At 39.9% G+C, this 12156-nt stretch overlaps 1 protein-coding gene across 1 annotated transcript in view; it reads left to right on the top strand.

Moving 5' to 3' along the window:
- Window positions 1–8845, top strand: part of PID1 (phosphotyrosine interaction domain containing 1) — a 216626-nt gene extending 207781 nt beyond the window's left edge. Inside the window, exon 3 of the mRNA XM_081051213.1 lies at window positions 6674–8845. Coding sequence (XP_080907339.1) covers window positions 6674–7150 — 477 coding nt within the window. The 3' untranslated portion in view covers window positions 7151–8845. The remainder of the gene's footprint in view (window positions 1–6673) is intronic.
- The last annotated feature ends 3311 nt before the right edge of the window (window positions 8846–12156 follow it).

Raw genomic sequence — 12156 nt, 5'->3', positions numbered from 1 at the left:
AAGGTTGAAACTCCCTAGGAAACTGGGTGCTGAGGGTCTTCTGTCATCATCCATCCCATCTCACATCCTTGTTTAGGGACCCCAGTCATTCCATCCCACTGCCCTTTCTAGGGTGAGGTGAGCCATGGTCCTAAATAAGGGTTTTTCAGGTCAGAATGAAATATGGAAGAGCCGCCAAGAGGAAGGAATGGAATGGCACCAGCTTAGCCAGAAGGACACATGTCAGGCAATGCAGGTTTGTTTTGCCACACAGGAGCAGGGAATGGTGACTCAGGCATGGGATGCTGGCTCGGGTGTTGGAAAAATTGTGGGTGGGAAGGAGAGATTCTGAGGACACTAGTCTCTCCTGACCTGATGGTGTTAATGCTGCTGAGTCTGGCGGGCCCATTGGTTCCATGGCCTCCATGTATTTTCACACGCTGTGAATATTCTCAAATAGTTTTTTTCCACTGGGATTTGGGTAAAGCCCATTCACACATATTGCAAACTTCTGTGTCTGGGGCATCTTTATGCCATTGAATGACATATGGGGAAAAACTTCCATTTTTTTGCTCTGTTTATTTCTTTCAGAATGATTCATTCTTAATAAGTTTCTTGCCCAATGCCTGTTTCTGCAACCATAGAAAAGATGCTAGTATTTATTGACTGCATATTTCCAACTGGTTGTTACTCCTTCTGAAGACTCTTTTTGTCTTCTTCCAAGTCCCTTTGTTCTGACACCCTGGGTGGTGACAGCTTAAAATAAAATCTGTGTATGATTTTGGATATTTAGTGACCGGTTTCTTGACTCGCTGTCTCTTGTCTCCTTTGTGGTGCTGGAAGATTGCAGCTCTTAAGGATGAGTCTCAGAGGGACTCATTCATCTAGAAGACATTCACCTCTTTCATAGATGGGCAGAGAACGACCCCTCGTTAGCCAGACCCAACATCGGTGCCCAGCTCTCTTGGTGGTGGAACCTCCCGAAGCAGCCTTGCACATTGAGTCCTGTGTTCTTACTCACAGCGGGGGAAGTACCCACAGAGCGCTGTGGAAGGAAGTCTCCCACATGAGGAAGACTCTGGCAAAGTGGTCTCTCTCTCTCTGCATATTGAGAGTAAATTCCTGAAAGTGTTGACATAGAAAGATACAGGAATAATGTCCCTATTTCAGGGTTTCTGTTTATTGAGACACATGTACTCTGTGGTCCCATATCCACAGAGAGCATGGCTGCACGCACAGCATAACTGAATCTGTGTTATTTTGAGACAACTAATTTTAAAAAAGGTCTTACTCTATCTGCCTGGAAAAGCAGAGCCATAGACTATATTTCTACTGAGACAGGTAGCTAGATAGATAGATGATAGCTAGATAAAATAGATAGATAGAATATAGATAATAGATAGATAGACAGACAGACAGACAGACAGGCTGCTTCAGGAGGTCCCACCACCAGCGTAGCTATACACCGATGTCAGGTCTAGTTAATGAGAACGTTACTCTCCTGCCCATCTGTGAAAGAGGTGAATGTCTTCTGGTTCAATAAGGCCCTTCTGAGCCTCATTCATATATGTACACACTCACCTTTTTTTGTGTGTGTGAATAGTTTTTTTGTTTTATTTCTTTTTTTTCAGTGACTTATAGTCAACAATCTGGGTTAATGCCAGGCTCTGGAGAACTTAATGGGAGATTTAGAAAATATGCAGACAGGTAGTAAATGATTGACTTATTAAGGGAAAGTACACAGGCACAGTCAGGATTCCAGAACACGGGCCATTAGGGATGGTTGCGGAGCTGATTTAAAGGGTTCATTCTTAGGGGAAACTGGCTTGGTACATCATTTTATCATTTTGCATTCCATATTTAAGGAAACTATTTAGATAAGTGTTTTGTTTTTAGTTAAAGCACATTAGGGTGACAATTGTTAATAAAGTTACATAGGTTTCAGGTGTACAATTTTTGTTTCATTTCTAGAGAAACTCTATTCAAATATTTTTTTTCCTATATTTCTTTAAGAAGTGCCAACTTGTTAACATTATTTCTTTGTATTTATGCAATCTCATGGGATTTTAGGCAACATTATCAACTCCACAAAGGTAACAAAACAAGAATGTCATTGAGTTGCAAGGTTCACCCAGTGGCGTGAGTTAGAGCCTCAGACTCCTGCTTCGTGTTGACCAGATCCTGCAGGAACCAGAGAATGGTTCATTATTGGGACTGTTTTGGAAGGCTAAGGTCCTTTTAATCAAACAGAAGACTCAGACAAGAGCCTTGTCAAGGCCATTGGTGGAGAGACCTCAGTGCAGTCAGGCAGCAGGACTGGAGCTGCTGTCATGAGAGAATCGGCCCTTCTCTGGCATTTCAGGAGCACATGTGCTAGTTCCGTGTTGGCAGGAAGGGCTCTTCTGTCCACCACAGCCTCTGTGGCCTCCACTGCAAATTCCAGTTGAGAGCAGACGAACATGGTGGGTCCCCCCGGTGAACATTTGGTGTAATTGTCGGCCCTCGTCAGTATCTCAGTGGAGAGGAGTCGACACATAACCCACTGTTAGTTCTCCTCCATCTTCAGGCTTGGTGATGTTTTGCAAGATGAAGCTCATGGAATATTCAGAATCAGTACTGTAAACTATGTTTATACTTCTGTTTTCCCAGAAAGCTTTTGGAAAAATGCTAAACGTCTGGAGTTCTTGAGATTAAGTTTTATTTTCTTTGATTTCATTTTAAATCTATTATGCATTTAATTTTTAGTTCTAGAAAACATATATTATAAAGAGGTAATATACATATTATATATTAAATATGTATAATTTATAATAATATTTTATTATTTGTGCTCTATTTTACCTGAGAATTTTAGGTTTCTGAATCTTAATTTCTGCAGTTATGAAACGAGAATACAAATTTAAAGAAATGCTTAGGCCTACATTGTCATGGAAAAGGGTGTCGTTTATAAAAGTACCAGACAAAGGAATGCTGCTCATTCTTTGGAAGTACCCACTGTATTTTGATGCTCATATGAATCCAAAATTTCTTTTGCAGTCCAAAGATGGGGGAAAATGAATAAATAAATGGCTGGAAAGTGAAATCAAATGTAAATAGCTCTCATCTAATGGCAAAATGGCTCAGGAATTCCATAGATGTCTTTTTAGGCTGTCTTTTCTATGCAATTTTCTTCACAAATAGTCAAATGTTCCCGAAATCCCAACCCTTTGCAGTATAAACTACATATCCCAGGGCCACCTAGTGACCTAAGGTTCTTGTCTTTAAAAATGGGTTAGTGATAAGAATACTCCATCCTGACTCACAGGGTTGTCAATGGATCTAATAGATACAAAGTGCTTTTGCAAATATTACTATTTAGTATCTGTGTGGCTTGATTTGGCTGTGGACATATGCACAAATGGTGACTTGGCTTTATGCTTGAGGTGTGGTGTGCTATTCAGGTGACACCAGTGAAACTGGACCACTGAATAAAGACTACTTTCATAATAAGTTTAATACCAAGAGATGACGTCTCTCTGTTATGTTGTACTTCAGCATTTTAAAATTGTTTTTATGGAAATCTACATATTATTAAGTAGCTTTTATCATTTTCTATTAAGTTTTTGAGCTACTAATCTCTGCTCCATTCTTCTCTCAAGCACACTTCTAAAATACAACTTTTTATCTCTTAAAATCTTTAGTTCTTAAGTAATAAATATTTATAAGAGAGGGATACCTTTCGTCTTTGTTGTCAAAATTTTACTACTATGAAGTTGCTTTCCATGGCAGTGAATCATTTACAACTTCTAATAACATTCTTTAAACTTACCCTTTAGTTTTGTCACAATAGAAGGCACTGCATAAGTTTTAAAAAATTGTATGTGAGGGGAAGTGCATGCAAACTTTGGGCAAATCAAAGGAGAGTCCCTCCCTGCAAAGGATTTTTATATCAAATGTAAAATTACTTCTGGTTTCAGTGGATAGTAAAAAAGAATATACTTCCATTTCAATACTGAAACTAATTTTTCCCATTTGCTTTTAAACTTCCAGAAGTTAATATGTCATTGAAAGGAATGAGGTATTGACACATGGTACAACTTGGATGGAACTTGAAAGCATTATGCTAAGTGAAAGAAGCCAGCCAGAAAAGGTCACATATTATGTGACTCCAGTTATATGAAATATGAAGGCAAGTAAATCCATAGAGATGGAAAGCAGATGGGTGATTGCCAGGGCCCCGGTAGAGAGGACGTGGAGAGTACCCGCTTAATGGGTACTATGTCACTTTTGGGGGGGGTGATGAAAATATTTTGAAACTAATAGAGCTGATAGTTGTACAACATTTTGACTACTAAATGCTACTGAATGATATACTTTGAATTGGTAAATTATACGTGGTGTGAATTTCACTTCAATAAAAGGAAACAAAGCTGTTAAAAATAATGAAGGTATCATAAAGTACCGTATACAGAAAGTGCATTTTCAGTAACTATATTCAAGGACCCTGGACTGTGCATTTTCCCACAAAGCCATCTTTATTATCTGACTCTAATCCAGACCAGGAGCCAACCAGTTGTCCTTGTCAGGGAGGACAGGCTCACAGTGTCTGTCTGAGTCATTTTCCCCTTCAATGTATTGACAAGTGTCGTCAGTTTTATCTCTGTTGTATGGCTCCCATCTGTCTCATCCTGTCCTTCCTCACTCCTTCCACTCCTAATGCAGGCCCCCCTTGCCTCCTGGCTGTGTTGTTGCAACACCTGGTTGCCCGAGCACTCTGCTCTCAGTCAGCCTTCCCCACCCATCTTTCCTCATGGCATCACTCAAGTCCTCTGAGCTCACAACCTTGATCAAATCCAGGTACTGCTTGGACTATAGATTTTCAGTGGCATTCCATCAAGAGCAGAGAAGTCCCCACTTCTCAGACAGACTGCATGCAGGGCCATCCCAGTGTCCAGCCTGTTTTTATCCAGTGGTCATGGACCTTCTGTCTCTTCTCCAGGGATGCCCTGCCACAGCCGAATGTGTGGTCAGGCCAAAGTAGCCTATTTGCCGAAGAGGTGGGGGCTTTCCCCGCTGCAGCCCTTCCCTTTCTGTTGCCTCCTTTTCTCACCACCTTGACTTGCCGGGCCCCTATCTAGGTGTTGAGGCCCCAGTGCCTTGAAATCCAGAGACTGTCCTCCCTTCAGTCTTGTGCCAGCAGGGTGCCATCACTCCCTCTGATGAATGCTCAGGATGCTTTGTGGTACCCTTTGCCTGCCTTTTTCATGGTCTGCCTTGCATCATAGTTCTGTCTGTGTGTTTGTAAAGGGTTAATGCTGTGGCTAGAACCACACACCTGGTGACCTGAGGAGCTAGGGTTTAATTCTCGATTTTCCCCGCCTCAGAAACAAATATCCAATTACTTCCTTCCTATTGATTTTTGGTCTTCTCTATCTTCATTCTTCCCCTCCCACGTGCCCACCTGGCACACAGCCATTGTATATAATAGGTTCCCAGTAAATATTTCTAGAATGTGCAGCACTTATGACTCTTTCCTAAGAAGTTGTCTTTTTCAAGGGATTATCCAATTAACTCTTGTTTAAGAGACAAAGCACAAGAATGTGCAGCAGTGTTTAACTTCTGTGTTCTGAAATTTTTCTACATGGCCTTTACAGTCCCACTAAATATAAATATTTATTTGGAATCCCTACGGCCAAGTATCCTTTCTCAGTTATCACCATTTCCATGGGCCTTTTTCCAAGCCTTTCTTCCTCAAATTTGTAGTATTTATATCTGTTCTACTAATTTTGAACTTAATTATATACTATTTTGTATTGTTTCTTAAATGATTTCTTCAATGTTATGCATTTCCATAATGATAGCAGTTACATCTATTTTGATGAATGAAAAAAAGAGTGAAAGAATGAAAAGCCCTTCTTGGGCTTTTATGATCTTGGTAGATCATAAGCAGGCTTCTAAAAAGACACTATTTGAATAATTTGGAATTACATTTCTTAGTTTTAGTATGGCCTGTCTAGCTGTTTGATAAGCCAGCATGTTAGTCTTACCCCATCTGTAGGTCTTCCATATATTATCCCTATAACCAGATGTCCCATCAGTTCAAAAACTGTTTAGGTTGTAAAACCTATATTTTCAAAGATTATCTTAGATGGAAAATAGTTATGTTTTAGGCCATAATTTAAACGAATCATTTTTTTATGTGTGACATTTGCTAGAAGCAAGTAGCTTAAGTGAAATCAAGCACTGAGAGATATTGGAAAGAGAACCACGCTAAGAGATACGTTTAATAAAGATTTTGCTTTTCAGACTACCATCCTTTTGACTCCTTCCTATCATTAAATTCTGCGTGTTGTTTGGTTGCAAATAAACTTCAAGGGGCTCTATAATTTTAAAGAAATGCTGAATTATGCAAAAGATCATAATTGGTCACTCTCATTTGGGTTTAACAGGGTGGTAGGAAGAGGAAGAGTAGTTTTCTACAAACTGGATTTTTAAAATCCAACTCTATTGAAAGAATTTCAATACCTTTGCCAAGCAGGCAACTTGTTAAGGAGAAAAGGTAAAAATGCTGATGACAGTTATTTGTTTAGGGAGCAAGAAAGATGTCTCTCCACCTTCCCAGTGTGACATCCTGACTGAGAACATCCGAATGAGCAACTGGGATGAAGAGCTTATGGTTGACCATCCCATTTTTCTTCCTCTCTTCCCTCTGCAGGTTACCTATCTGGGTAAAGTGCCCACCACAGGCATGCAGTTTTTGTCAGGCTGCACAGAAAAGCCAGTCATTGAGCTCTGGAAGAAGCACACACTAGCCCGCGAAGACATCTTTCCAGCCAACGCCCTCCTGGAAATCCGACCATTCCAAGTGTGGCTCCATCACCTGGACCACAAAGGAGAGGCCACAGTCCACATGGATACCTTCCAGGTGGCCCGCATTGCCTACTGCACTGCTGACCATAATGTGAGCCCCAATATCTTCGCCTGGGTTTACAGGGAGATCAATGATGACCTGTCCTTCCAGATGGACTGCCACGCTGTCGAATGCGAGAGCAAGCTGGAGGCCAAGAAGCTGGCCCACGCCATGATGGAGGCCTTCAAGAAGACTTTCCACAGTATGAAGAGTGATGGTCGGATCCACAGGAACAGCTCATCCGAAGAGGTTTCCCAGGAATTGGAATCCGATGATGGCTGAATGAACTTAGGGTGCTTCAGAAAAGGCAGCATTGGTCAAGGGATTCCAGACGATAGATGAATAAGCAATGATTCAAATTTGGGATGAAAGACTGCCAAACTATTGGCTGACCAAGCTTTTTAAATTCAGAAGAGCGATTCTAAATCTAAAGAAATGTATTATTAAAGTAATTACGTTACATTGAAATCTGCTGCTGCTGTGACTGTGAGGAGGGGGGGGTGTGGATGGGGAGGAAAGTTCTAGACTCTCTTCTTCCCCCCCCCCTCATTTCCCATTGCCTCCCTGTAGAAGATCTCCATGCTGATTTTCACCACTCTCAGGCAAATACACTGAGGCTGTAATTTGATGGGCCATTCCAGTTTGCCTTATGCGACCCAACAAGAATGTTAGATGCATCTATTGGATCCATAATCATGGCAGGGGTTGGGGAGTGTGGCAGTCTCGGGGCTAAAGGAAAACCTCAGGTGGATCTGGTCCTGAGAGTTCCTCTCCTATGGCATGTTTTAGATTCTCTCCTCAGTAAGCAAATCAGCACAGCCTTCATTGAGCTTTACAACTAACAGCCTGATAGTTGACAATTAATTCACAGTTAAAGATAATGCTTTTATTTGCATAAATATATCAAGTAGTACCCTCTTAGTGTATTCACTTCATCTATTTTCTTAGAATCCTTGCAACTACTACTAATAAATGGTAGTTCCCTTCTCCTCCCCCATCCACCGTCTTTCCCCTTCCAACCCGTGCCAACATCCCCACAAGGACAGACTCTTAACATACACTGCAGGACACCAAAAGAAAGGAAAAAACCAAGCGGATGAAATGAACCATCAATCCAGCTAGCTGTTTAACACAACCACCACCACAACAGAAACCTTGGAAAAAGGGAATGAGTTATCAGCAACTGAACAAACTCTATGCTGGCTGTCCTTTTTTCAACCCTGATATATGGTAACTTATTGAGTTGATGGCCCTTTCTGATGAATCTTTCATAGCAAGCTTCAAATCTGGTTTGGTATCACCAAGGAAGACTTGCCCCCATCACTCAATGTCGCACTCAAAGAGGGAATGAGTTCAATCAACTTGGCTTGTCTAAAGCACCTATGTTCGTCTTAATCTAAAGAGAAATCTGACCTTGTTATCTTAAAATTGGTAACATCTCAGGGGCAGGGTTGCTAGTGTGTTCACTATTTGTAATGAGAAGTTCTCACTGAGAGAACCTGAGATTTTTCAGTTTCATAGCTCTTTTAATGTCGTAAGCAATACGAGTCAATGTTAAATGAAGTTGAAAGTATTTGTTAAAATACATACATTTAAGGCCGAGAGCAGATGGTTAGTTTTCCAGGTAATGCTGCTCGTTTATAAAGTCTGTTCTTATCCCTGGTAATATTAGGGGTGCTGGGGCACCTTACAGCAGCCTTATGTGACAGCTAATCGCATCCGGAGAGCAATGGTGTTGGTGTTTTGGTCTGTGTATCTGTGTGTCCCTGTATGCGTTTGTGTGTGTGTGTGTGTGTGCCCCCACGTGTGGGTCGGGTTTAAGGCATGTGGAATAAGCATGGAGTCATATCGAGGAGAACACGCCTCTTGGAGATACGCTTGCTGCTTTCCGACACATGTAAACTATTCTTTAGCATAAATGCATTCATTCTTTAATAAAACATATGTTTGCATTAATAAAGCTGAGGAGTTTCGTACTTTGTCTTTCCTTTTTTTAAGTAATGAAAACCTGAAGGACAAAAATAGATCAAATTGAGTAGGTAGGAAATTCTATCTAAAAATATGTTCAAACTTGGTCACAAATAACCCATTCCTTGATTGTGTTTAAAAATGGTATTTTATTTTCTAACACTCAATTTATATTTAATTACTGCACCTTAACTGAGATGGTAATGTGTCAACAATGGGAAGAGTTATTTAGTGTGTTCAACTGATTTTGGAGGTGAGTCTTCTGGAACATTTTGCAAATGATTGGTATTTATAAAATCTCACCTCCATCTTCAGAGAACCTGCACTGAAATCCTGGAAGGTAAACACAGAGTGATTCCGTCTGACAACACTCGTTAAAAATGTCTCCTCCAGGTCATGATTTTTCAGGAAATCCCCATTAATCGAATGAGGCAGGTGGCCATGGAGCCTGTGTGCCTTGAGCAATGCCCTTCATGGAATCAGTAACAAATAGAAGGGCTTCTGCAGTGGAAATATGGGTGCCTGCTGAGGAGATGAACTCTAATAAGAATTACTACCTTCTCCTCTGATAAAAATGGCATTTTCTCTCAAGTTGAACTTTTTCCAATTTTGGTTTTACTCCATTGTCCTTGAATATGCTTCTAAGAGGGAGAGAAAAGGAAAAGAAATAAAGAACCCATCTGGTACATATTTCCAAACAAGGCCATTTTCTCTCTCAGTAAAAGTTGAATCCCAAGAGTACATATGGTAATACATTGCAGAAAGCAGGCATCAGTATTTTTTTCAGGGCACTTACTGTAACGTGCTAAGTAATTGGCTCTGATAATATTGGCAGGAGCTTTTAATTGAGATGATTAGTAAACAATTTAAGGATAAATACACAATGACATCTTTCAAAAAGCTAATGAAGTCTTTTGAAAGAGCCAATCCTAAATCCCCTCTGAGGGTGGATTCAGACCTGTCTTATTATATTTTGATGCTTTTTTCTCTCCCTTTCTATACTATACGGGTACTTTCTATACTGTCAGTCACAAAGCACTGTCATATACATTGACTCAGAAGGATCCAATAGGTGGGTGTGGCAGTTACTTTAGGGATAAGGAAACTGAGGTTCAGAGAGGTTGCCTACCTCGGCCAAGGCAGCATGGCAAGGAAGTGTGGGATGGAGAGTAGAACCCCTGGAATTCTGGTCCAGGGCTGTTGCTCTGTTTGGTCAACACCCACCTCTTTAGGATATTTTTTAAAAATTTTTATTCCTCTTAAAACCCTCTAGCTTATTTTAAAGGAACATACTAAACCACTATAAATAAACAACCTTTGCTATTCATTTTTGAAGTAGTTTTGATAGCTATAGAAATAATTTTATAAGCAAACAAAGGCTCGGGAAGTTTTATTTGAGCACAAATCATATGAGATTTTGCTTAAGTATTGTGTTGGCTGTGATTAATGGACAAAATACTCTCTCCACCCCTAAGAACCAAGATGCCTGTTTTATTTTGTTTTTCTCAGGACAAGTTAAAACTCTGACTCAAATCCTTCTATTAAAGGATTCCTTCGCAGCCTGTATTTCCCCTCATGTCGTTCATTGTAGTTTACAATTATATATTTATTTGCATAATTATGGAAATATCTATTTAAGCTTCTCGGGAGAAAGCGTCTTTAAGATGGGGATTTTGCCCCCTGGGTTCACATTTTATCCCCAGTTTCTATCACAGAACCAGGCACATACGGAAAATCCAGTAAGTTTCTATTAGCAGGATGGACAGACAGATGGAAGGAAAAATCACTACGTGAACCTTTGATTTGCAAACTCTGGCACAGAATCCGAGACCCCTGGAAGGAACTGTAGAGACTTCTTGCACACTTTCTTTAAAGGTGAGTAATGGCTTTTTACTGAAGGAAAACATCATCCCTTACCTAATTCCAGAAAGATTTGGTGGCTTCTTATGGAACGGAGAATAATGTTCAATGTCAGCTTCCTGATCAAAATAGAACAAACGTGATCCCTTGGAAGGAAACAGATAATGTATTTTAAGACGCCTGCATTTAGTAGATTGCAAATTCTTGTCATACATTTGTTTCTGTTTCTTTCTGCTGCTGAAAAAGAAGAGGGGAGAGTGAAGGGGCAGAGCATTTTTATTTTCTGTCTGAAGCATATGAATTGGACTGGTTTCCCCCAAAATTTATACTTTAAAAAACATTATTTTCTTTCTCTTCTCTTCTGCTATTTTCCACTTTCCCTTTCCTCCTCCTTCCCTCCTTTCCTAACTTAACTATTTAATTGTTTACATGACACCATTCTGCACTTTCTCTGATTTTAGCAAAGAAGAGCATATATGCTCTACGTCTGAGATCACGTTTTGGTTCATGATCCATTGGCACAAATTTTAACAAGATTGTTGGACACTGCAGGTAATCCTAAATTGCTCCTATTTTTTATTATTTTTGTCAGATGGGGCATGGTGACAATTTGATTCTTCATAGCTTACTATTTCTTGAGCATTCCAAAATGTGCTGTCTTCTCCTCTCCTAGATACCCTGGACTGAACTGGAGTGAAGATGAAGACCCCCATTATTGCTAAATTCATATATTGATCTTCAAGAAACTTCTTGTGAGATGCCAAGATTTGGCTTTTGGGATGCAGTGTTCAACATAAGAACTTTGGGTGCTTTTTTTGAAGAGAGGTGCCAGCTGATAATAGTCACCAGAAGAGAACTATGTATAGCACAAAAACCTGAGTTTAGAAAGAAAAACAACGGGATGAGTTAAAGCAAATTGCTAAGAGGAAGAAAAATCTTAACCATCTTATTTTGGACATTTACAAATAAACTAAATTTGCTGAAAATGAACCTAAGACGTACTCTTGGATGCTTGACTAAAGCTGACATTCACAAAGAGATTTGGGGGAAATGTTTCTCTTGGAATGTCCTAGTAACAGTGTCTTGGGTTTTACTTATGCACCCAAAATTGGTCATTAAAAAAGAACCTGAAGAGTTTTTGCTTAGGAAACTTAGGACTTTCACTTAAAAATAGTTTTGAGTTCCTATTAAGTTCAGTAGCTTGGCTTAGAGTTTCCTGTAAGAAGGTACTGATGTGATCCAAAAATGGACGCATATTTTCAACCCCTTCATATCAAATTATAGATAATAATCAATGCTTTCATGTCTCTACTTCATAGAACAACTGCTGTCTTAATAAAAGTGTTTTTATCCCTTTATCTAAACATACATATTAGACCGGCATTGGGTCGCTGGAAAACGCTATGAGATTTGTGAAGTAAAATGTGATGCTTGTTTTCAAACCTGTCATTATGTGGTCC

The sequence above is a fragment of the Rhinolophus hipposideros genome (genome assembly GCF_964194185.1).
Source record: "Rhinolophus hipposideros genome assembly, chromosome: 6".
NCBI lineage: Eukaryota > Metazoa > Chordata > Mammalia > Chiroptera > Rhinolophidae > Rhinolophus > Rhinolophus hipposideros.
Note: the sequence above shows the minus strand (reverse complement) of the source record. Positions and strands in the feature narration are given on the sequence as shown.